Source organism: Plecotus auritus (assembly GCF_963455305.1).
Source record: "Plecotus auritus genome assembly, chromosome: 2".
Classification (NCBI taxonomy): Eukaryota; Metazoa; Chordata; class Mammalia; order Chiroptera; family Vespertilionidae; genus Plecotus; species Plecotus auritus.
Window position 1 is genome coordinate 7185267 of NC_137771.1, and position 22819 is coordinate 7208085.

The window sequence follows — 22819 nt, forward strand, 5'->3', positions numbered from 1 at the left end:
ATTGTCACTTTTATTTCTTTTTCTTGCCTTATTGCATTGCCTACGATCCCTGTACCCTGCTTGAATAGAGGTTATAATAGTAGAGCTCCTTGCCTCATTGCTGATCTCAAAGGGAAAGTGGCTGTCCAAGTTTTGAGGAGTGAGCGTGGAGCAAGGACCCTGGCATAGTGGAAATGGTGGATTGTTGGTGGCGGGGGGGGGGGGGGGGGGGCGGCGGCGGGGAGGAACCAAAGGTATAGGGAGGCTCAGAGCTCATCTCCTGTGTGGCCTTAGACACAGTCCTTCCCTCTCTGAGCCTCATGACCCGGTCTGGGGATGGATCTGACATGTGTGGGATTTGGGGGCTGGCCACGGAGCTGAGGGGCGCTTTAGTGATTGTGGGGAGGTGAGGCCTCTGACAAGGTGGCCTGACCTAGACGGTCTCTGCTTCCGTCCCCAGGGCTGTCCCCGCAGCACCTGTGCCCTCTGGGGTCCGCCGACTGCAGGAAGCAGTGTGACCGGGACTACTACCTGGACAGGGACGGCCGCTGCACAGCCTGCGTGAGCTGCTCAGGAGGTAGGGCCTGTCTTTCCACCAGGGGCGCCTTCCAGGGCCTGGGTTGGGGGTCTTGCAGGAGAGACTGAGAAGTTGGGGGTGGGCAGCTCTGAGTTTGGTCTTGGGCTGGGCCTGGTTCAGCTCTCCGGTATTTTGAGTTGTCAGCTTCCAGTGACTCCCACTCGTGGTTGTGGGTTTTGATGGCAGCGACCCCTTTTCAGAGACCTTCCATGCACTCACTCTCTCCTGCAAGGGGACCTTTGTCAACCGCCTCCCTGTTCCAAACTCGTCTCATTACTTTCATAACTATCGTATGGTGCACAGGTTGCGATTGTCCCCATTTTACAGAAGAGGAAACTGAGGCTTTGGGAAGTCAAGGCCATCGTGGCAGGGATGGAGTCTGAACGTAGGGTGTCTGCCCCAGGTTCTGGGCTCTGGTCCCCGCACTGCGCTGCCTCTTGGAGCAGACACTTAGGGGGTGGCCGCTGGGTGCACAGCAGGCTGACACCCGGGGGTGCTTTCCTGGTGGCCAGCTGCCCACAGCCTCGTGGCAGCACCAACCGCGCTGTGCCATCCAGGAGGGCCACACGGGGCGGCGAAGTGGCCCAGGACTCCGGCTTCTTTGGTTGTTGGCATCCCGGCTCATCACCAAGGCCATCGCAGGAGTGAGGGATTCTGTCTCCTTGTCTGGGGTTTCTTTCATGCAGCGACCCCAACCAGACTCGAGGGAGACCAGACAGGAAAGAGCAGTCTGTCACGGGGGGTCACTGTTCCAGGAAGGGCAGCGTGGCGAATTTTCTCAAAACTTAGTACGAAAGTTGAGCCACTCATTGTCCTCATGGATTCTGGGGGTCAGAATTCAGACAGGACATTGGGGGACCGCTGGACTCTGCTCCACGGTTCTGGGGTCTCCGCTGGAAAGCTCGAAGGCTGGAAGCACCTGAACACGTACTCGTTGCGTTTCTGGGGGCCGATGCCAGTCGCCATGGGGGGCCTCAGGGCCTCTCCGCATCGGCCTCTGTGTGGCTCACGCTGGGCTTCCTCCGGCCTGGTGGCTGGGTCCCAGGAATGGGGCCGGGGAGGACCGGAGAAGCCACATCGCTTCCTATGACCGTGCCTTGGAATCACTCGGCGTGACTCCCACCGCCTTCTCCCTGTTGAGGTGTTCACAGACCCCACGTGAGTGCAGGGAGGGGGAGCATCGAGCCTCTTGGTGTGTGAGTGCCGGAGCCCTGGGAGGGCAGACGGGCCCGGATTGTTGCTCTGATCATCGTCAGATGGAGAAACGAGAGACGGCTCTGGCCCAGGAGCTCCTTTAACTCGTCCTGGAAGCCTGAGGGGCAGCCAGGGGCTAAGAGCACAGGTTCTGGAGCCCAAGTGCCAGGGTTCAGATCTTGGCTCTACCACTTGGTAGCTTAGCAACTCCAGCAAGCTTCCGAACCCCCCTGTGCCTCAGTTTCCTCATCTGTACAATGGGCATACCAATAGTGCTATCTCAGAGAGCTGTGGGACGAAATAGATCAAACTGAATCAATCAGGTAGAGTGTTAAGAACACTGCCTCCCACACACACGATGATATCAATAGCCGCAGTAGTGATCATAGCTGTCATCATCCAAGTCATCTCGCTCACGGCCGAGCCCACTCTTGCCCTTTGCACAAACTCCCCCAGTGCCCGCCAGTGCCCGCTCTCTCCGGGGGTGCGGCGCCTCGCCTTTGTCATGTGAGGCCTCTAAGGAACGGCCCAGAAGAAGGGTTCTTACTGAGCAAGTCACGTTGGTCTCATCTGAGGCAGCGACTCTATTTTCACATAAACAGAGCGTGTAAAACATCTCCAAACATGTGTAAGTGCATTATTATACCTTTTCTTTTAGAAAAGCTCTAACCTTTTATTTTTTTGTTTTTGGAAAAAAACCTTCTTATCATCGACAATTTCAAACCTGTTCAGAAGTAGGGGGGACCGGGAATGGGATGGACGGTCACGAGTCTCAAAGCTTCGGGGTCCGTCTTGGTGCATCTGTCCCCATGCCCAGTCACCCTGCCCTCTGGCTGCCTTTAACAGCTTTGTTGAGATACTAGAGGCCCAATGCACGAAATTCGCAGCCCTGGCCGAGAGGGGGGGGAGAGGGGGAGGGAGAGGGAGAGGTCGTTCTGGAAGGTCGTTCCGGAAGGTCGTTCTGCCATCTGGTCTCATTAGCATATTAGCTCTTTATTATATAGGATAGTTGATGTCTAATAAAACACACGTGTTTAAAGTGTGCAATTTGGTACGTTTTGACATATGTATGCACCTGTAAAACCACCACCACAGTGAAGGTAATAAACCACCCATCGCCCCCCAAGCTTCCTCATGCCCCTCATCTTCCCGCCCCCACCCCGACCCCCACCCACACGCAGGCAGTCCTTCTGCTTTCTCACTATGGAACACACTGCCCTTTCTGTCCGCGGGAGCGTGTAGGGTATGCTCCTTTCTCGTGTGTCTTCTTTTGCTCAGCGTCATTATTTTGAGCGGGCCGCAGACCAGCTCGATGGGAAAGTCAGGGGAATAACTGCTCCTGGGCGAATGTGCCCCTACCCTCCGGGGTCCCCTGCACCCGCTGCCCTTGCCGTCCCCCATCCTCCCTTTCTCTGTGCCCCTCAGATTACCTCGTGGAGAAGACACCTTGCACGTGGAACTCCTCCCGCGTCTGTGAATGTCGACCTGGCATGACCTGTGTCACGTCAGCCATCAACTCCTGTGCCCGCTGCATCGCCCGCCCTGTCGTCCCACCCAGGGCGGTCACCACACGCCAGGGTAAGCAGCGCACCCCTGACCGGGGGCTGAGGTCTGCGCCCAGCAGCGGGCGGCCATATCTCTCCCACCCCCACGGGACAGAGGGCCTTCAACCCCAGCTGCGAACTAGGTCAGGTTTGGGCTTCGTTTTTTCCTTTGAATAATTAGATCCCATGAGTGGCATGAAATCCACATTTGTCATTTTGGTAAGAGTTTCTGATGATGATTTTAAAAAAATTATTCTTCTCCCTGAAATGGTTGGGCTGGTAAAATCTTGACTTATTTGCAAGGCCATTTTATTGACTCAAGATGGACACATGGAAAGAGGCCTCCAGGTCAAGCCAATGGACACTGGCCAGATTGCAGAAAAGTCGAAACTCTGACGGAAAAGAAATCAAAGCTGGCTCAGCCGAGAGTTCCAACACATCCCTGGAAAGCAGAGAAGAGAGGGAAGGAGGGTGACAAGCGGAACCCAGAGGAGGGAAGCTCACCCCAGAATTCACTCAGGAGGGCGGGGGGGGGGGGGAAGGCGAGAGGTGACTTGCTCATCAGACCCCCCAGGGAGGCCCTGGGCTCAGAGCAGGCAAACAAATTGAATGATGGGAATGAAATGGAGAATTGCTAAGTGTAACTTCATCTTTAAAATAAAATTTGAAAAGATCTATACCAACGGTGACCGTGGACACTGAGCCGTCTGAGCAGCTGGTGCCTGGGATCTTATCTCCTGGTGAAAATGATCTGCTTTTTGGCGAAAGACCCTGAAGGGGTCTCTCTGGGAAGCCAGGGCTCGCCGCGCAGTGCTGCCGCTCCGGGGTGCCGCCCTCGCTGTGTGTTTGGGAGCACGCCCTGCGGAGAGGCTGTCGCTGCTCTGTCACCGAGGTGAGGACGCCAGCCCACATGCCCCACCCGCAGGCCGGGGGGCCAGGCAGACCTCCTGCTCTGGGAAGAGACCCATTGGGAAAGGACACACTGACACCACAGCACAAGGAACCCCACCAGCTCCTGGAATGTCCGGTCGTCCTTTGTAAGTAACACGAGCGAGCAGTGCAGGCTTCAGGGAAAACCAGAGAATAACAAGACACACGAACAGGAAAGCTTCCTACAGCGGACGCAACGATGAACCCAGGGATAGCCGGGAACTTAAAAGATTCAAACGGCTCTAGCTGGTTTGGCTCAGTGGACAGAGCGTCGGCCTGTGGACTGAAGGGTCCTGGGTTCGATTCTGGTCAAAGGCACATGCCCGGCGTTGTGGGCTTGATCCCCAGTGTGGGGCTTGCAGGAGGCAACTGATCAATGGTTCTCTCTCATCAGTGATGTTTCTATCTCTCTCCCTCTCCCTTCCTCTCTGAAATCAATAAAAAAAATATATTAAAAAAAAGATTTAAACGTGTCCACAGAAAAATTCAGGAAGCTGTTACATCCACACAGTGAGAACAGAATGCTATGGAAAAGGAACAGCAAAAGAACAGCGGGCAAGAGGTGGCTTCTAGAAGGTGTGCTTGTTACCCATCGATTGTCTCTCAGCTCCCAGTTCACCCTTCAGGGCCTGCTCTGCTGTTGCGGATTGGACTCTGACTCTTGAAGTATTTCTCCTTGTGAGCATGATGTTAAGCTTCGCCAGTAGAGGGCACTGGTTCTTTATCCATTTATGTATGGACTAGAGGCCCGGTGCATGAAATTTGTGCATGGGGGAGGGGGATCCCCTTAGCCCAGCCTGCACCCTCTCCAATACAGGACATCCCTCTCACAATCCAGGACCGCTGGCTCCTAACTGCTCACCTGCCTGCCAGCCTGATTGCCCCTAACTGCCCCCCCTGCTGGCCTGGTCACCCCCAACTGCCCCCCACCCCGCTGGCCTGGTCGCCCCCAACTACCCCCCTGCCAGCCTGGTTGCCCCATGCAGCCTGCTGTTCAGTTGTTTGGTCGTCCCTCACTAACCCCCCACGCAGCCTGCTGTTCGGTCCTTACTGTTACTGTGACGGCATCCTGGACAATTTGCATATTCCTCTATTATTAGTATAGATGGACACAGGTTGCTTCCCTGGCTTGGCTATTGTAAACACTGCTGCAATGAACATAGGGGTGCATATGTGTTTTTGAATTAGTGTTTTGGGTTTCTTCAGGTCAACACCCAGAAGTGGTGTTGCTGGATCATATGGTAGTTCTATTTTTAATTTTTGGAAGAACCTCCGTATGGTTTTCCAGAGTGTCTGCACCAATTTATAATCCCACCAGCAGTGCATAAGAGCTCCCTTTTCTCTGCATATTCATCAACACTTGTTGTTCGTTGATTTATTGGTGATAGCCATCTGATAGGTGTGAGGCGGTATCTCACTGTAATTTAATTTGCATTTCCCTGATTAATGATGTTGAGCATCTTTTCACATGTCTGTTGGCCATCTGTAGGTCCTCTTTGGAGAAATGTCTATTCAGGTCCTCTGTCCATTTTTTCATCGGATTGTTTGTCTTTTAGGTGTTAAGGTATATGAGTTCCTTTTATATTTTGGATATTAACCCCTTATTGGATGTATCACTGGTGAATGTCTTCTCCCATTCAGTAGGTTGGGTTTTTTTGTTGTTGATGGTTTCCTTCTCTGCACGAAAGCTTTTTAGTTTGATGCAGTCCTATTTGTTTATTTTTTTCTTTTGTTTTCCTTACCTAAGGAGACATATCTAAAAAATATGACTTCCCAGCTGGTGCAGAGTCACGTGGAGAAGGGTGTTGATGTGGGGCAGGGTGGGGAGTTGGACCTACTCTATCCCATCTCTAATTAAAATCATTGCTTTGGCCCAGCAGGCGTGGCTCAGTGGTTGAGTGTCAACCAATGAACCAGGAGGTCACGGTTCGATTCCTGGTCAGGGCACATGCCTGGGGCAGGCTGGATCCCCGGTGTGAGGCGTGCAGGAGGAAGCTAATCAATGACTCTCATCATTAATGTTTCTATCTCCCTTCCTCTCTGAAATCAATAAAAACCTATTTTAAAAAATCATTGCTTTGGGGAGAAAGACTTTATTTTTACTTACCTTTTTCTTTATTTTTGATGTTGACACTACTACAGATGTCTCCACTTAAGACTTGATTTTTCAAAACAGCTTTATTGAGATATAATTCCTATGCCATACAATCTATTCACTTTAAGTGTACAATTCTGTGATTTTTAAGAAACTTACAGCCCCGTTGGCATGACTCAGTGGTTGACATTGACCTATGAACCAGGAGGTCGATTCTCAGTCAGGGCGCATGCCCGGGTTGTGGGCTTGATTCCCAGTGGGGGGCATGCAGGAGGCAGCTCATCAATGATTCTCTCTCATTATTGCTGTTTCTATCTCTCTCTCCCTTCCTCTCTGAAATCAGTTAAAAAATATATTTTTTAAAAAAGAAACTTACAAAGTTATGAAACTATCACCACTTAAAAAATTAGTAACTATAAACAGAGCCACTTTAAAACGGTGTCAGAGCCGCGTCTTACGCCCCAAACCTTCGGAATGTTAGAACTGGGCAAATGAACCTTTGCATGGGGCCTAAGCAACCTTGCGTTCCAAAGAACCGTTTGCAAAGTTAACAAGAAAGCAGATGTGAGGAATACTGGACAGGTGGCTACAGGACTGAAAAGGAAGACCATCCTTTAGGATTCACATCACGAAGTTATTTTATCTGCACCTATGGAAATGCCTCCCTGCCCTGGCTGGTTTGGCTCAGTGGATAGAGCGTTGGCCTGCGGACTCAGGGGTCCCGGGTTCAATTCCGGTCAAGGGCATGTACCTTGGTTGCGGGCACATCCCCCGTGGGGGGTGTGCAGGAGGCAGCTGATCGATGTTTCTCTCTCATCAATGTTTCTGGCTCTCTATCCTTCTCCCTTCCTCTCTGTAAAAAAATCAATAAAATATGTTAAAAAAAAAAAAAAGAAATGCCTCCCCTTTGCTGATGTGATTAATATCCTATTGATGTAGTATTCCTTCTACTGATGTAACTGCTCCCCTTCCCTTTCTCATAAGCACCCCCGCCTTTGCTTCCTAATCGGAACACCATTTGGGTTTCTGTCTGAATCAGGGCTTCCCAAATAGCTATTTTTGGGGGCCTCAGATAAACCCTTGTTGCCTCTCACTTTGGCCTTTTACTCTTAGGTTAACACCATGATCTAAGAAACCTCGTGCCCATTCATAGCCACCCCACCCCCACCCCCAGCTCCGAGACCGCTAATCTACTTCCTGTCCCTCTAGGTTAGACCCTTTGAGACATTTTCAGAATGTTCTTCTGTGTCAGCTTCTTTCACTGGCCATGACACACGTGGGGTTCATCCATGCTGTCACATGCGTTAATACTTTGTTCCTTTTATTTTTGTTAATCCTCACCCGAGGATATTTTCCCATTGATTTTAGAGAGAGTGGAAGGGAGGGAGGAAGGGGGATAGAGAAACATTGATGTGAGAGAGACACATTGATTGGTTGCCTCCCACACACGCCTCAAACCGGGGCTGGGAATCAAACTCGCAACCCAGGTACATACCCTTGACCAGGAATGGAACCTGAGACCCCTTGATGTGCGGGCCAGCACCCTAACCACTGAGCACCCTGGCCAGGGCGCTTTGTTCCTTTTATTGCCAAACAATATTCCAGTGAACAGATATACCCCATTTTGCTGGCCCATTTACCCGTTGATGGACAGCTAAGCTGTTCCCACTTCTCTAACTGCTGTGAAGAATGCTCGGTGAACAAGGGTGTGCATGAGACCTGACTGGATTGCTGTGGCCACACCCAGCCTCTCTGGCCTCCCTCCAGCCTCTCCACCGTGCCCTCCCCTCTCCCGCCCTGGGCCTCCCATCTTCTGCTTCCTCTGCTGATCCCCCCCGGCGGACTCACATCCCAGCCCCCCTCCTTGGGGAAGCCTCCCCGTTCAGGAGAGGTTGAGTCCCTCGTTTCGGGTGTCATGTTCTGTGTGACACCTGAGTCACACTCACCTGTGAGTCCCCGACGGTGGGATCTTGTGTATGTTACTCGTTGCTCTCTGCCAGCTCCCAGCACAGTCCCCGGGTCACAGTAGGTGCTCAGGGAAGAATTGTTGCAGAAGGAAAGGAGAAGGGCGGGGTGGGTAGGCGGAGGGAGGAGGCAGAGCCAGGACAAACCTGCCCAGCTGCAATGTCCTCGGGGCCTCGCTGGGCGGTCCCTGCTGGCTAAGCGCCTGGCACTGACTCTTAAGACCACTCTTTGCAGGTAAAGCTGAGAGGGACATCACCTATGAGCCGCCTCACCTGGAGACCCACCTTAACCGCAGCACCAACGCAGAGGACAGCGAGGTGCCGGCCAGGTGACTCTGTGGCTCCTTCTGGAGAACTGGACTGGAAGTGGAGGGGGTGTCCAGGCTGGAGCTCTGTGCCAAGCCCAAAAGTCACTTTGGGGAACGTGTGCCCAGCTCTGTGCTGGCACCAATCCAGAAAGCCTGGAAATGCAGCCCCTGCCTTTGGATGACCTCCAGGGAAAGGGAAGCATTCCTGAGCGACCCCCCCCTACCGGCTGCGTCCTCAGCCTCACCTCTGGCTTCTCTGCCTGCAGCACCAGCGCCTCCCAGATCTCCTTGCCAGACTCCCAGGCCGGTAAGGGGCACGGAGGAGGCGCCACCCATGCCCAGGAGGACGCCTCCCTCTCCACAAGTGCTCCCATCTCTTTCTCCTCCGCGGGGAGACCCATCCTGGTTTCAGGTAAAGATCACCCCAGGAGGCAGGGCCTTCCTCCCAGGTGGGTGGAAGGAGGGGGCTTCTCCCCGGTCTACAGTATCCACTGGGTTGGCGGGGGGTGGGGGGGCGGCCAAGGTGGACCCCGGGTTTCCAGCTTCCTGGGCTGTGGGTCTGCCACTTGCTACCAATTAATTCTTGTGGGTAGGGATTTCATTCATAGCTTCCTACCCGTGGCCCATAATTGCTACTCAGGAAGTATTTTGGTGAATGATTTTAATCACCTTGACTGGTTGCTTAATGCCCTTGAGGCCCAGTTTTCTCCCGTGTAAAGCTGTAATAGCATGCACCATGCAGGGGAGTAGGTAGCTACCCGGTCCAGACCTTCCGGGTCGCATCACGCATTTGCTCTAAGTGCAATTCATTCTAGGACTTGCAGTCCCAGAATTGCACACCAGGTGGCGGTGGTTCTCAGGGCAGCAGTTCTCAGCGTGGTCCTGAACTCACAGCATCAGCAACTTGTTAGAAAAACAAATGATGGCCCCACCCAGCCCTACAGAATCCGAATCCGCTTTTTTACCAGGGTCCCCCCTGGAGATTCCTCCGCACGTTAAAGTTGGAGAAGCATTTATGCGGCACAAACTACTTTTTAGCATCTAAACATGCACTAAAAGCAGTAGCTGGTTACACGATCGTCATAAGCAACAAAAGAAAGGAGACAAGTTAAATACTCAGATGTAAAGAGATCTACCCAGATAGCGGTTCAGCGCGTGGGCACTGGAGTCCCCCTGGCCTGGCTGGAGCCGCGATTCTGCCATTTACCCTCAGGGTGACCTTGACCCAGTAACTTCACCTTTGAGAGCCTCAGTTTCCCTTGTTTGTAATGGCCCCTGCGGCGCAGGGCTGAGTGTGCTTATGTGAGAAGTAGACCCCACGCCTGCTTCATGGAGCTTCCAGTCTAGAGGGGACGCCCATCACACACACCTCCTCTGCAGGCCCCTCGCTTTGTCCTTTTGTTCTGCCTTCTGGCCCCCTGACACCTCGGTTGCCCACCCTTTAGAAATGGTGTGTTCTTTTTCCCACTATTAACCCACCCTGACCGGCTTCCTGGAGCGGGTGAGGGCGGGCAGGTGGGTGAGGGCTGGACCAGGTACCATGTCTGGTTTCAGTGCTGGCAGCCACGTGGAGACAGCAGGGCTGTCCCAGGGCGGGGTGGGGGGCAGCAGGGCCCCTGGCTCAGCACCGTGGAGTGGGCTCTGGGGCGGAGAGTGCAGGCCCACCTCTGTGTTGCAGGCCCCGTGCTCATCTGGATGCTGGCGCTGCTGGCGGGGGTCGTCGGCGCCGGTTCCTTCCTCTTGTGCCACCGCAGGGCCTGCGGGAAGTGGATGCAGCAGAGTGAGTGATGTGTCCGCGGGGCCTGGGGAGGCGGGCGCTCTCTGCTAGCCTGGCCCCTGCCCTGCCCTGCCCGCTGAGGCTCTCGGAGGCTGGCATCTCCAGTCCCCTCCTGATGTCATTCCAGAGCTCCACCTGTGCTACCCGGTCCAGACCTTCCGGCCCAAGCCCGAGCCTGCGGGTAAGTGGTCAGGTGTCCGGGAGGGGCTGCTTGAGCCGCAGGGACACACAGCAGGCTGGGTGGGCCCTGGGCCTGGGGCTCCCTCTCGATGGCTTCGCACAAGCTGCTCCTCTCTCTATGACCTCATCTGCAATGGGAATACAATGTGGCGGAAACTGTGCCACGTCCTGCACGGTGTTTGAATAGCGGGCTGGCAGGAAGCTTTCTTTCTTTTTAAAAAAATATATTTTTTTATTGATTTCAGAGAGGAAGGGAGAGGGGGAGAGAGAGAGAAACATCAATGGTGAGAGAGACTCATTGATTGGTTGCCTCCTGCAAGCCCCACACTGGAGATTGAGCCTGCAACCTGGGCATGTGACCTGACCGGGAATTGAACCGTGACCTCCTGGTTCATAGGTCAACGCTCAGCCACTGAGCCACGCCAGTTGGCCTGCTAAGCTTTTCATTCCTTTCGCCCCTGTGCCCCCAGGAGAGGCATTCCTGAATGCCCTCCCTCCTCTTTTCCTCTTTCCCATCCCCCCTATTCTTTCCTCTTTTCCCATTCTTCCCCCTCCCCTCCTCTGGCAGCCGAGGGCCATAGGGGTCAGTAGGGCAGGCAGATAGGGCTGGAATCCTGATTCTGCCACTTACAAGCTACTTAATTCCTCTGTCTTAGTTCCCTCATCCGTAAGATGGGGCCAGCGGGACCTAGGCCGAGGGTGGGCGTGCGGGTGGATGGAGCTGGGCCTGTGCAGGGCGCCGGCAGGCGTCGTGTGCAGTGAACAGCGGCTGCAGTCTGCTGACCGGCCTGTGCCCGGGCCTTGTTCCTCACCAGGAATCCCAGGCCTTCCTCAGTGCTAGATTGTTCTGAACCCTTTCCTGGTCCTTGTCTCTGATCCCTGCCCAGCCTCCAGGCCAACTCCTCCAGGCAGCCTTCCGGCGCCCCGTCCTCCCCACCCATCCAGGCAGCAGGCTTCCAGCACCCACCGGGTGGGGGTCTCGTGCCCAGGGCCCCTCTCCTGGACAGCCCTTTCAGGGCAGGGCAGGTCTTCTGCACACTCTGCACTGGGCCCTGACCACAGAGGAAGCAGCGGACATGAGGGGTCCGAGCGTCCCTTCTGGTTTCAGGGCAGGCTTCCTGCCCTAGCAGGGTCTCCCAGGAGCCCCAGGGGAGATGGCCGATGATCTTTAAGGAGGCAGATACCTGGCCCAGGGCCACACCTCCTAGGAAGTGCCCCTCCGGGCTTCAGCGCTGGTCCTTGAGGTTGATGCTCTGACTGTAGACGGCCCGTGGCCCCGTCCTGTCCCCTCTGCCTTCCGCCCCCCAAGCCTTGTCCACCCCCTGCCCACCCAGAGCCCAGTGGTCGGCCCCAGGCCAAGTCATGGCTCCCTTGCCCCTGCACCACCCCCCCAGGCCCCTTGGAGAGCCTTGCTGTAGCCCCACTTTTGACTTGAAAACAGTCCACTGAGGTTGTTTTGAATTTGATGAGTTTCACAAGCAGGTGCTAGTGTTCCCTCCGCAGGGGTTTTTCGTGTTTTGATGGTTTCAAGCCTTTTTCCATGAGCTGTCAGGCTCCGTGTCTCATTGAAACCGGGTTTGCTTTCTTGACATTTTTCTAGTATTAGAATTTCCATTGCCGTCAGTTTATTTTTTTCTTCGAACCTTTGTGATACCAGTTTTGTCTCACACAGAAAAAGAGAGAGAGAAAAGCACCTTCCCTTAAGAAGCCAGACCTGCAAGGAACCCCAAGCCCTGAGACTCAGGGGTGGCCGGGCCTGGCCCTCTGGCTTCCAGTGGGTGCCTGGGGGTCCCCAGGCTGAGAGGGAAGGGAGGGGAGGCCAGGGGAGACAGTCCACCAGCATGCAGGGCACAGGGTGAGCACGGACTGAGCCGGCAGTGCCCGTTCCCTGCGGGGGGAGCTGCGGGGTGCAGCAGTGGAGGAGGGTTCATGCATTTCTTCGCTCACTCCTATACGCAGCCAATCGTGTCCTTGCGGGATTCCGAGTGGCTCTATGCCTCCTGGGCTTTGAGACCTGTGTCAGTTGCTCCAACGGGCGGAAGGCTAGCAGGAAGGGAGTGTGCGCCCAGCCCGCCCCCTCCGGGAACTGCAGGGCTGGGTGGGGGGGGGGGCTGGTGCCTGGCGGAGCACATTGGAGATCCGCGCAGGTGCCCATTGGAAGCTCCCCCATCAGCTCTTGAATTGATTTGACTTTGTGCTGTGTGTCCTCGGTGGCAGGCATTTGCAAAGGACATACACGATCTCATTTGACACCTCTCAGCATCCTTGTGAGACAGCCACTGCTGTTACCCATTTCACAGAGCGGGGGGGACAGAGGCACAGGAAGGCGAGGGTCTTGTGTAAGGCCGCGTGGTTAAAAGCAGTCTGACCGGGGTCTCGTTGTTACTGTTGGTGGTGAGTCTTTGGTGAAAAGGGTCTCAGCCCCTCCTCGATTGATATTCGGGACTGGGCTGTCCTGTGCATTGGAGGGTGTTGGCCAGTTCCTTGGTCTCCAGACCCACCAGGTCCTAGCAGCTCCGCCCCGTGTGACCACCAAACGTGTCACCAGACATCGCCAGGTGTCCCCTGCGGGGAGATCGCTCCTGGCCGGGAAACACTGTTAAAATTCTTTTAATCCTTCATTTTGATGGGCGTGAACGTCATTACTTTCTCAGTTCACTCAGGCAGGTTTGCTTTGGAAAAAATTGTGTGTCGTCATTTGGAAATAATTTCGAACTCACAGGAAAGTCACAAGAACAGTACCAAGAACTCATTTTCCCTGGACCATCTAAGTCACTGACTTAATGCCTGTCATCTCTGACACGTGTGTGTGTATTTCATATGAATAAGGCATGTTTTTACACAACCGGAGTAAAACCATCTAAACTAGAGGATCTGCCTTGATGTATCACCGCCAATGAGTTCTCAGACCCCATTCAGGTTTCCCCATTCCCCCCAATAATGTCCCCTGTGGCAAAAGAATTCCGTCCAGAATCGCGTGTTGCGTTTGGCTGTCGTGTCCCGGTGATTCTGGTCAGTTCCTGTCTTCGCCCTTCACCTTCCTGACCTGGCCGCTAGGGAGGGTTCCACCGTGGTTTTGTAGGTGTCCCTGACCTCGGCTTGGCTTGAGGTTTCCTTGCGACTGGATTTGGGTGGCGCATCTTTGGGGGGAAGAACCCAGGAGTGATGCTGAGCGCTTCTTGGCAGCCCCCGTCCTCCCGGTTCCTTTGGTCCTGCTGCTGGTGGGGGTTACACTGAGCCCTTGATCAAGGACCAGGGTGGTGCTGGCCAGGCCCCCCCACCGGAAGCTGCTCTTTTCTCCGTGGTAATGGCTCCGTCTTTGAGGGACGCTACTTGGAGGCTGAGAATAACCTGCTCCTCTGTCAGACTTTTCCTGTTCTTCATTCATGTGGTTATAGCTGACTTGTGCATTCCTAGTTTACTCTGCTGCCATTGGTATTTAGTTTGAGGTTCAAATTGTCCCTGGTTAGGCCAAGGGGGGCCACTTCCAGCTGGCTCCTGTTCCCTTTTGTTCCCATCCTTTTGTGTTGGGAGCACTTCTTTTTTTTTTTTTTTTAATATATATATTTTATTGATTTTTACAGAGAGGAAGGGGGAGGGATAGAGAGTTAGAAACATTGATGAGCCCTGACCGGTTTGGCTCAGTGGATAGAGCGTTGGCCTGCAGACTGAAAGGTCCCGGGTTCGATTCCGGTCAAGGGCATGTACCTTGGTTGTGGTCACATCCCCAGTGGGAGGTGTGCAGGAGGCAGCTGATAGATGTTTCTCTCTCATCGATGTTTCTAACTCTCTATCCCTCTCCCTTCCTCTCTGTAAAAAATCAATAAAATATATTAAAAAAAAAAAAAAAGAAACATTGATGAGAGAGAAACATGGATCAGCTCACCCTGCACACCCCCTACTGGAGATGTGCCCGCAGCCAAGGTACATGCCCTTGACCAGAATCAAGCCTGGGACCCTTCAGTCTGCAGGCTGACGCTCTATCCACTGAGCCAAACGGGTCAGGGCGGGAGCACTTCTTAAACGTTTTCCCAGCTTAGCTTGTACTTTCCTGCCCTGCCCTGGAGTCCGCCAGCTCTCCAGGGAACCCAGAGTTGGAATCAGGGAGCCGGTGCCAAAGCCTGGCTGAACCTCTGGGCCAAACCCTTTCCTTGGGTCTGTTCTGCTTCCCATAGCAGCTGGGACCTCAGGCCGGAGAGGGGATGGGACTGAAAGGGAGAGGAAGGAGGATGGAAGGGACGATGACTTGGGAGTCAGAATGCAGTGCTCAGCGAGGTGACCACAGGGCAGCCCCAGGACACTGGGCACTGTCGCAGCAGGGCCACCGATGCCCAGTGTCCCTGGACTCACGTCCTGGGGTGCCAGATGCGTTTACGGGAAGATCACAGTTATTCCAAAAGCAGTGAAACCAATAAATGAAAATAGTGGACTGAAGCAACATTTTTAGGGGAAAAGCTCTGATGAAATCTGACTTCTGTACTTGGCACAGTTTGTTCTGAGTCTTTATCAAAGTACACACGTGGGCTGTAACGCGGCGGGAGGCAGATGTTGGCACCTGCTGGATTCCGCCTTTTGTGCTTCTTCTCGAGACTCAGTGTCAAATGTTGACTTTCTCTCTGTTGTGATAAGAGTGCCAGCGTCCTGGGGCCCGCTGCATGCCAGGCAGTGTCCTGGGCACCTCCCCTTTTGAATGCAAACACATTTTAAGTAGACGTTATTCTTTAGAGCAGATTTACAGAAAGTCTGAGACGATAATAGAGAGTCCTCATGTACCCCACCCAGTTTCCTGTTACTAACACGTACATTAGAAGGATTCATATATCACAGTGAACAAGCAACATCGAAACAGGCTGTTAAGTAAAGCCTATCCTCTATTTACATCACCTTCTTTTTTTAAAATTTATTGTTGATTTTCAGAGGTATTTTTGTTGATTTCAGAGAGGGAGGGAGAGGGAGAGAGAGATAGAAACATCAATGATGAGGATCATTGATCAGCTGCCTCCTGCACGCCCCTCACTGGAGATTGTGCCCAAAACCCAGGCATGTGCCTTGACCAGGAATTGAACTGTGACCTCCAGGTTCATAGGTCGATGCTCAACCACGGCGCCACGCCAGCCGGGCAGATCCGGGAGCCCACCCAGGACACCATGTAACGCTGAGTTGTCAGGTGTCCTTATGCTCCTCCGGGCTGTGACGTTTCTGACCTCTGCTGTTTCTGATGACCTTGGCAGGTTTGAGGAGGACCGCTCAGTTGTGATGTAGGGGCCTTTCTATGGGAACCTGCCAAGCGTTTTCTGTCCTGATTCGACTGGGGTTATAGGCTTAGGGTAGGGGACGGACCGGGGGCAGGGCTGTTTTCATGGCATCAGATCAAGGGGGCATACCCTCCGCGTGATCGGTCACTGGCCCCTTCACTTTCGAGATCTCCTTTAATCTTCATAAAAACCCTCCGAAGTTGGCGCGATCCGTCCCATTTTGCAGCTAAGACAGAGGCCGGGCGAGGTGGCGTCCGGTGCTGGGTCTCCCTGCCAGGAGGCCTCTGGCCCGCTCCCAGCGGTTGGTTCTTTCAAATACCAGGCTGTACACAGCCTCATTATCTTTCCGGTTATTTCCTGAAGGTGTGCCCCGGAGAGGGATTACTGGGGCAAAGGGTGTGAGACTTTCATGGCCAGCTGGCTCTCGAGAAACATTCACAGGAAACATTCACAGGACGTGTTTACCCACGTCGCCTCCAAGACGGAGTTTTATCATTTTTATTTATTTTGTCATGTTACTGTGTCAACCCCCCTCCCCCCGAAGTGACTTGGCACTGACCCCAGCTGGCTGGTTGCAAAACTTAGAATCACTCTCCAAGGAGGGAGGTTCAGCGTCACTGAGATCATTTAAAAGAATGTCCCTCCGGCCAGAGAGCGCCAAGTGCTGGCTCAGGCAGCGGCCAGTGGCCGCCTGGTGGGAGGGAGCCTGGCCTGCCAAGGTGACCACTCCGCTGGGAGCAGCAGTTACCAGAGGCAGTTAGTGCGACACGTTTGTTGAATCCAGGACCAAGGACTGGGTCACTGCACCCATGTGCTGCTTTACATGGCTGTTCCGGTCTATTTTCCCATTAGGCACTTTCGGTCTGTTGATGGGCATTGCGTGGCCACACGGCTCAGCCGGCCCCTCTTCCTTGTTACCGTGGTTGACGGGCCTCCCGTGAGTTTCCAGCTGGGATATGGGGCCGGTGGTGCCCCAGAGCTGCTGGAATCAGGGGGAATGTTCTGGAGGTGACTCAGCTGATTTCTCTGGTCGGGTGTGCACACCTAGCAGCAATGGATCCCGAGTCTCTGCAGGCAGTCTCCTGGACTCCGAAAAGGCTGTGCTTCTCTGAAGCGTGGTCTGTGCCAGGGAGCTGGTTTGCTGTAGGATAGACCAGGTGCCTGGGCCATGGTTAAAGGTCCACTTACACTTGGCCGTGACCTGGCACCTGACTCAATGTGAGAAAACAATTGGAGTGGAGGAGAGGGGATGGGAGGAGAGGGTAAAGGTCGTGCCCTAAGAATCATGGCGTCAGCACCTCCTGAGCCCACCGAGGGTGTGGTTGCAGGAGGGGGGAGGACTGGTGAGCAGCTGTCCTCCTCGAAGGCGGTCACATGGGCTTTTAAAAGCACAGTTCACAGAAAATCAAACTCAGAGGGCCCGAGCCAGAAGCGCTCCAGGATCATCTGGCTTCAGGCTCGCCTGGCACAGGACTCAGGAGTGTCCTCAGGGCCGCCATCCCCTCTGTCACCTGCCTTGAGGTCCTCTGTGCGTGTCACACAGTGACTGGGGAGCTCTGGGCTCTTCAGGCCCCCGGGTGCTGCAAGGTGGTGGCGATTTCTGAGTCAGTGGGAGCCTCCTTGGCTCCAGCTGAGTGCATGCCTCCCCTAAACTGTGTGTGTGTGTGGTGGTGGGGGGGTGGACTGGGGAGGGGCAGATGGACTGGGGAGGGGTCCAGGCCTAGGGCCGGAGGAGAGATGAGTCCCCTGCTCTCTGACAGCACTGGAGAAGTGAGCACTGGGGAGTGAGCCCCTGTGGCCCGGCCTGGGAGTAGGCACAGACCCTGAAACCTGCCCTCTGCTCTCCAGGCAGAGGACCCAATGGAGCATCAGCTCCTGCTGGGGAACCAGCGGGAGGCCTCTGTCCACGTTGGGGCGGGCAGGACCCAGGGCTGCCAGACCCTCCTTGGTGAAGCTGTTCCTTCCTTTCTCTTTGCAGATTCCAGGCCCCCAAGGAATCAGACAGTAAGTAGCCGCCCCGTGTCCCCGCTTGGTGCCCCTAAGTCTGACTCCTCGGCAGACCTGTAGCTGCTGAGAGCCACCTGGTCCCCTGCCAGCTCCTGCTGGGTCTGCCGGGAGGGTGGGGGGGGGGGCCCCCGGAGCTCTGAGCCACGCCCTAGCCCAGGATGCTGTCCCTCCCCCACCCTCAGCCGCCTGGCTCCTGGCTCGTTTCGCCGGGGACTTCCAGAAAGGCCCGCCAGACCGCGGGCTTGGTTTTGGCTACTTTGGGTGCCAGGTGTGGTCCTGTCACGAGGAAGCCTGGGTTTGCTTCCCCTTTTCTCCTTCACTCCTCCACGAGTCCTGTCCTCGCACTGGGGTGACAGATCAGTAGCAAGAATTTTAAAAACGTGGCTGTCCCCCACCGAGCACTTAACTGAAGCAGGCCCCTTGCTCTGTGCTCCCTCAATGTCATCTCAGGGGGTCCTCACGGCACGCGGAGGTCGGCCTGCGGTCCCGCTTTATAAAAGGGGAAACTGAGGCCCCGCAGGGAAGGTGGCTCCGCAGTGGGGAGCAGACCTACTAGGGTCTGAGCCCCTGTTTGTGACTCCAACGCCAGTGCTCTGAACCGCTGCCCTGAGCTGCCTCCTCGAGACCTGCTGCATCCGCCCGTTTAGGGAGTGCTCGCTGTGCGCAGGCGTGGGGCAAGGGTCGGTGCAGATGTTACTGCTGATCACAGGACCACCCAGCACGGGGCCCATCCCCTCGGCTTGTCCTTGCGTCCCGCTCTGTGCCCCCCCCCCGCATCCCCCGCCCCATTGGCAGCTCCCACGGTGGGAGCTGAGGGAGGGGCAGGACCAAGCTCTCCATATGGCCGGGTCTCAGGCATGTATGGTTCACCCACTTCATTCCCCTCCCTTATCAAATCTTCATTCCTTTCTTTTAACTCAAGCATTGGCCCATGGGAGACGTGCAGTCTCCATGTAACACTGGCTAAATGGCACAGCTTTCGCATGTGTACGCGGGCCCCCCCACCCTTTTCAGCATCCGTTCGCTACTGAGCTTTGAAACTGGCTTTGAAATATGACAACGCTGTTTTGTTGCACCAATTTTATAAACTTGTGCAATACATGTTCTTTTTCAGAGACTAACCAAAGGTTAATTTCTCAGGGTTCTTGCTGCCTGCTTTAGTGGCATTTGATGGAGGATCTTTTACATACACTTGGAATAGTTGAAAAATAAACCAGATTGAAGACTTTCTTTCTTCTTTCTTTCTTTCTTTCTTTCTTTCTTTCTTTCTTTCTTTCTTTCTTTCTTTCCTTCCTTCCTTCCTTCCTCCCTCCCTCCCTCCCTCCCTCCCTCCCTCCCTCCCTCCCTCCCTCCCTCCATTCCTTCCTTCCTTCCTTCCTAATGCTTAAAGCCATGTACCAAGTTTTTGGTCCAAATCATGTAGAATAAGTTAAACTTAAATTGCATTCTATTAACCAACGTGAGTATATTTCTCTAAGCATAGTTAGGTTGAAATAAAGTCTTAAAAAGCAAAACAAAAAAACAACCCACAATAAAACCCATTTATACATGGAGAAAGGTTTCCACCTTTTAGTTTTTTTAAATATATTCTTATTGATTTCAGAGAGAGGAAGGGAGAGGGAGAAAGAGAGAGAAATATCAATAATGAGAGAGAATCATCGATCGGCTGCCTCCTGCACACTCCCTACCGGGGATTGAGCCCGCAACCCAGGCATGTGCCCTGACTGGGAATTGAATTGTGATCTTCCTGGTTCATAGGTTGACGCTTAACCACTGAGCCACACCAACTGGGCTCCATCCTTTAATTTTTAAACATAATAGGCAGAACCACAATATGAGTTCAGTTTAAAATTATGGGAGATCACATTCAAATACACTTGGGTCAGACATGTTGCTGTTATAACACCGAGACATTTATGAAAAATATATTCGGTGATTTGTAAGAGAATCAAATATCTTTTAGCTACTTGAGCTAACACCTTAATAGTAAATTGTTTAAAAATGCTGTCTTTTGGACTTCAAATTGTTATAAAAGAATTTTCAGGATTATGTAGCTATACTTTCTGAATTACTCAAACTCATTCCACTCTGAAGGCAGCAGGTAAATACTATGGCCTAGAACATTCCAGGAGACCGCTTCTCCTTTGCACTTACCTATCAAAGTCAAAAACTAGCCAACACTTTCCTGAAGACATAGCACTTTTAAGAATACATCAGTGTAGTCATAACCGACGGCCGTCCCAGGAGGCCAGGGCTGGGCCGTAGGGGAGGCCTGGAGCCAACATGTCTAGACGGGCCTTTACGCATGGATTCCAGAGCCGGATGCCAGGGGTCAAGTACTGGCCTGAACACTTACCAACCCTGAGCAAGTCACTTGACTCTGTGCCTCAGTCTCTGGATCTGTAAAATGGAGAGTGTGCTAATATTAGTCACCTCCTGGGGCGGCTGTGAGGAATGACATGTGTCACGGGGTACACACGTGTGATGTTGGCCACGATTATTGTTTAGTACACGCTAAAAGCGACACGCTTCTCCCGGAACTTACTGCGCCGGTGCACCAGGCCGTTGAGGCTGGGAACCCGGTGGCGGGTGGCAGCCCTAAAGCAGAAAGGGAGACTGGCTGGGGCGAATAGAGATGAAGAAACGGGGCTTCGCAGTTTGGGGACAGGTGGCGGGGGGCGGGCACCCTGCATCAGCGCTGCCTCCTCTGTGCCCCCAGGAGCTGAAGAGCCTGTTGGTGACAGAGCCCCGCACAGAAAAGGTGGGGTTAATGAGCCCCCCGGCCGTGGAGGCCTGCACCCACGTGGGGGCAGCCGGCCTGGAGAGCCTGCCGCTGGTGGGTGCCAGTCCAGCCGGGAGCCCCTCATCTCCCAGGGACCTTCCCGAGCCCCGGGTGACCACGGAACATACCAACAACAGGATCGGTGAGTCGGCTGGTGTGGGGGTCCCTAGCGTGGTCAGGGCTAAGAGGGCAGTGGGGAGATGGGTGCTGGGCCCCGGGCCCCCACCTGGAACTGGAGACCCTGGGTCCGGAAGCCCCGCAAGGAAGGGGCGTGGACTCTCCCACGTCCTTGTGAGTGGGAGGTGCGTTGGTGAGCGTATTAGATGTGCTTGGGTGGCAGCGGTGGTGGTCCTGACTTCTTAGGGCCGGTGGGAGGGTTCCTGAAGTAATCGCGTGGCGTTGTCTTGTGGGGTCGGGTGGAGGGAAGGGGCGCCCCCTGCCTGGTGCCCTCTAGGACTAAAGAGAAAAGTGAGCGGTGCCCCCAGCCCCCAACAGAGAGCCCCTGAGGGGGACCCGGGAAGACACCCAGTGACGAAAGAGCTGCCACTGGCCTGAGCATTCCGGGCACTGTGCAAGCGTCACCTCACGGTCACACCGCCTCTGAGGTGGTGTCTTCCCCTTTCGCAATTGGGGAAACTGTGGACGGGGCGGGGGTGACATGATTTTCCCCGGCACACGGCTGTGAAGTGGCAGGGCTGCGGCTTGTCCGGAACCGCTGGCTTGTCTACACCACCAGTCCCTGTGGCCTTGCGGGCACCGAGGCCAGCACTTCCCAGATTACAGCTGCCCTCCGGCTCGAACACACCCGCCCCTTTGGCCTCGCCCAGGCCCCATGCCTCCTCTGTTTCTTCTCTCCCGCCTGCTACTGCCAGAACGTTTCTCCCCAATTGTATACCTCTCTCTATTACACCCTGCTTAAAACCCTCCAGGGGTCCCTGCTGCTTCTGGATGCCTTCTAGGGTTCTTATTCCGGCATTCGAGGCTGGTCACCAGCTGCCTTTGCTCCACCAGGCTCACCTGCCTCCTGCCCCCCCCCCCCCCCCCCCCCCCCCCGCCCGCAGCTCAACGGCAGGTTCCTAAACTTACCGAGCCCTCGCTCACTTCTAAGCTTCTCTGTGGGAGCTGCTTCCTCGCCTGGGACAGCCAGCGCCACCCACTTGGAGACCCTGTTTATTCCCTCCTCCTCCAGGAAGCCTTCCTTGCTCTTCCCGCTCTCCTGTCTAGACCAGATGCGCCTCTGCTGTGCTCCCCCAGACTCCAGGGCCTCCCACCCAGTGTCCTCAGCCCTGGGCAGTGTGGCTGTGTTTGTGGCCTTCTCCTGCCCCTCACCTGTCTGCAGGGCCTCAGTGGCCCCCCCCCCCCCCCCCCGTCTTCTCTGGAGGGTTAACCACCACTCGGATGACACCAAAGAGGCATTTGCAGTCATAGCACACATTTCTATGGCAGGCATGGTGGATAGAACTCTTTTTTTAAAAAAATGTATATTTTATTGATTTTTTTACAGAGAGGAAGGGAGAGGGATAGAGAGTTAGAAACATCAAAGAGAGAGAAACATCAATCAGCTGCCTCCTGCACATCTCCTACTGGGGATGTGCCCACAACCAAGGTACATGTCCTTGACCGGAATCGAACCTGGGACCCTTCAGTCTGCAGGCCGACGCTCTATCCACTGAGCCATACCAGTCAGGGCTGGATAGAACTCTTTAGGGCAGAGTCTTGTATCAAACGGAAACTTTGGGAGCTGCAGCTTTTGGCTTTTTTTTTTTTTTTAAATGAGTTTTGGGAAATATCGCCAAAGGCATCTCCTTCAAATTTCCGAAGAAGCCCTAATTCAGAGTTTTGAGCCTCTGCTGAGTTCAGTGCCTGGAACTGCGAGGGTGGGGTCTGGAGTGTTTGAGGGGTGGCGGAGGCAGGTACCAGACTCCCAGGGCAGCTGGGGTGTGGGCAGCAGCGCGGGCAGCGGCATGGGCAGCCTGCCCAGAGCCAAGCCAGCCTGTAGGCCTTGCTGGGCGTGGGGTGGTGGGGAGGGAAAGCCCTGGAGGCTCTCTTGGGATACCCAAGGGACAGTGAGCCCCTTGTCCCTCTGACGCTACCTCAGAGGGGCACCTCCTTGTTCAATTCCCAAGGGGCCAAACTCTTGCCTGAGCTTCATCGCTCCCCCCGACCGTAGCATCAGGCAGGCAGCCCCTTTCCCCCACCTTCACCCCACCCCACCCCACCCCACCCC

The 22819-nt window shown here is 54.6% G+C and overlaps 1 protein-coding gene across 1 annotated transcript in view; it reads left to right on the forward strand.

Moving 5' to 3' along the window:
- The window catches only part of TNFRSF8 (TNF receptor superfamily member 8), a 43018-nt gene that overhangs the window by 14361 nt on the left and 5838 nt on the right, over positions 1 to 22819 (forward strand). Inside the window, exons 5-13 of the mRNA XM_080657080.1 lie at positions 440 to 556; positions 3176 to 3328; positions 8519 to 8612; positions 8858 to 9003; positions 10270 to 10371; positions 10496 to 10549; positions 17221 to 17331; positions 17782 to 17807; positions 20530 to 20734. Of these exons, the coding sequence (XP_080513206.1) occupies positions 440 to 556; positions 3176 to 3328; positions 8519 to 8612; positions 8858 to 9003; positions 10270 to 10371; positions 10496 to 10549; positions 17221 to 17331; positions 17782 to 17807; positions 20530 to 20734 (1008 nt within the window). The remainder of the gene's footprint in view (positions 1 to 439; positions 557 to 3175; positions 3329 to 8518; positions 8613 to 8857; positions 9004 to 10269; positions 10372 to 10495; positions 10550 to 17220; positions 17332 to 17781; positions 17808 to 20529; positions 20735 to 22819) is intronic.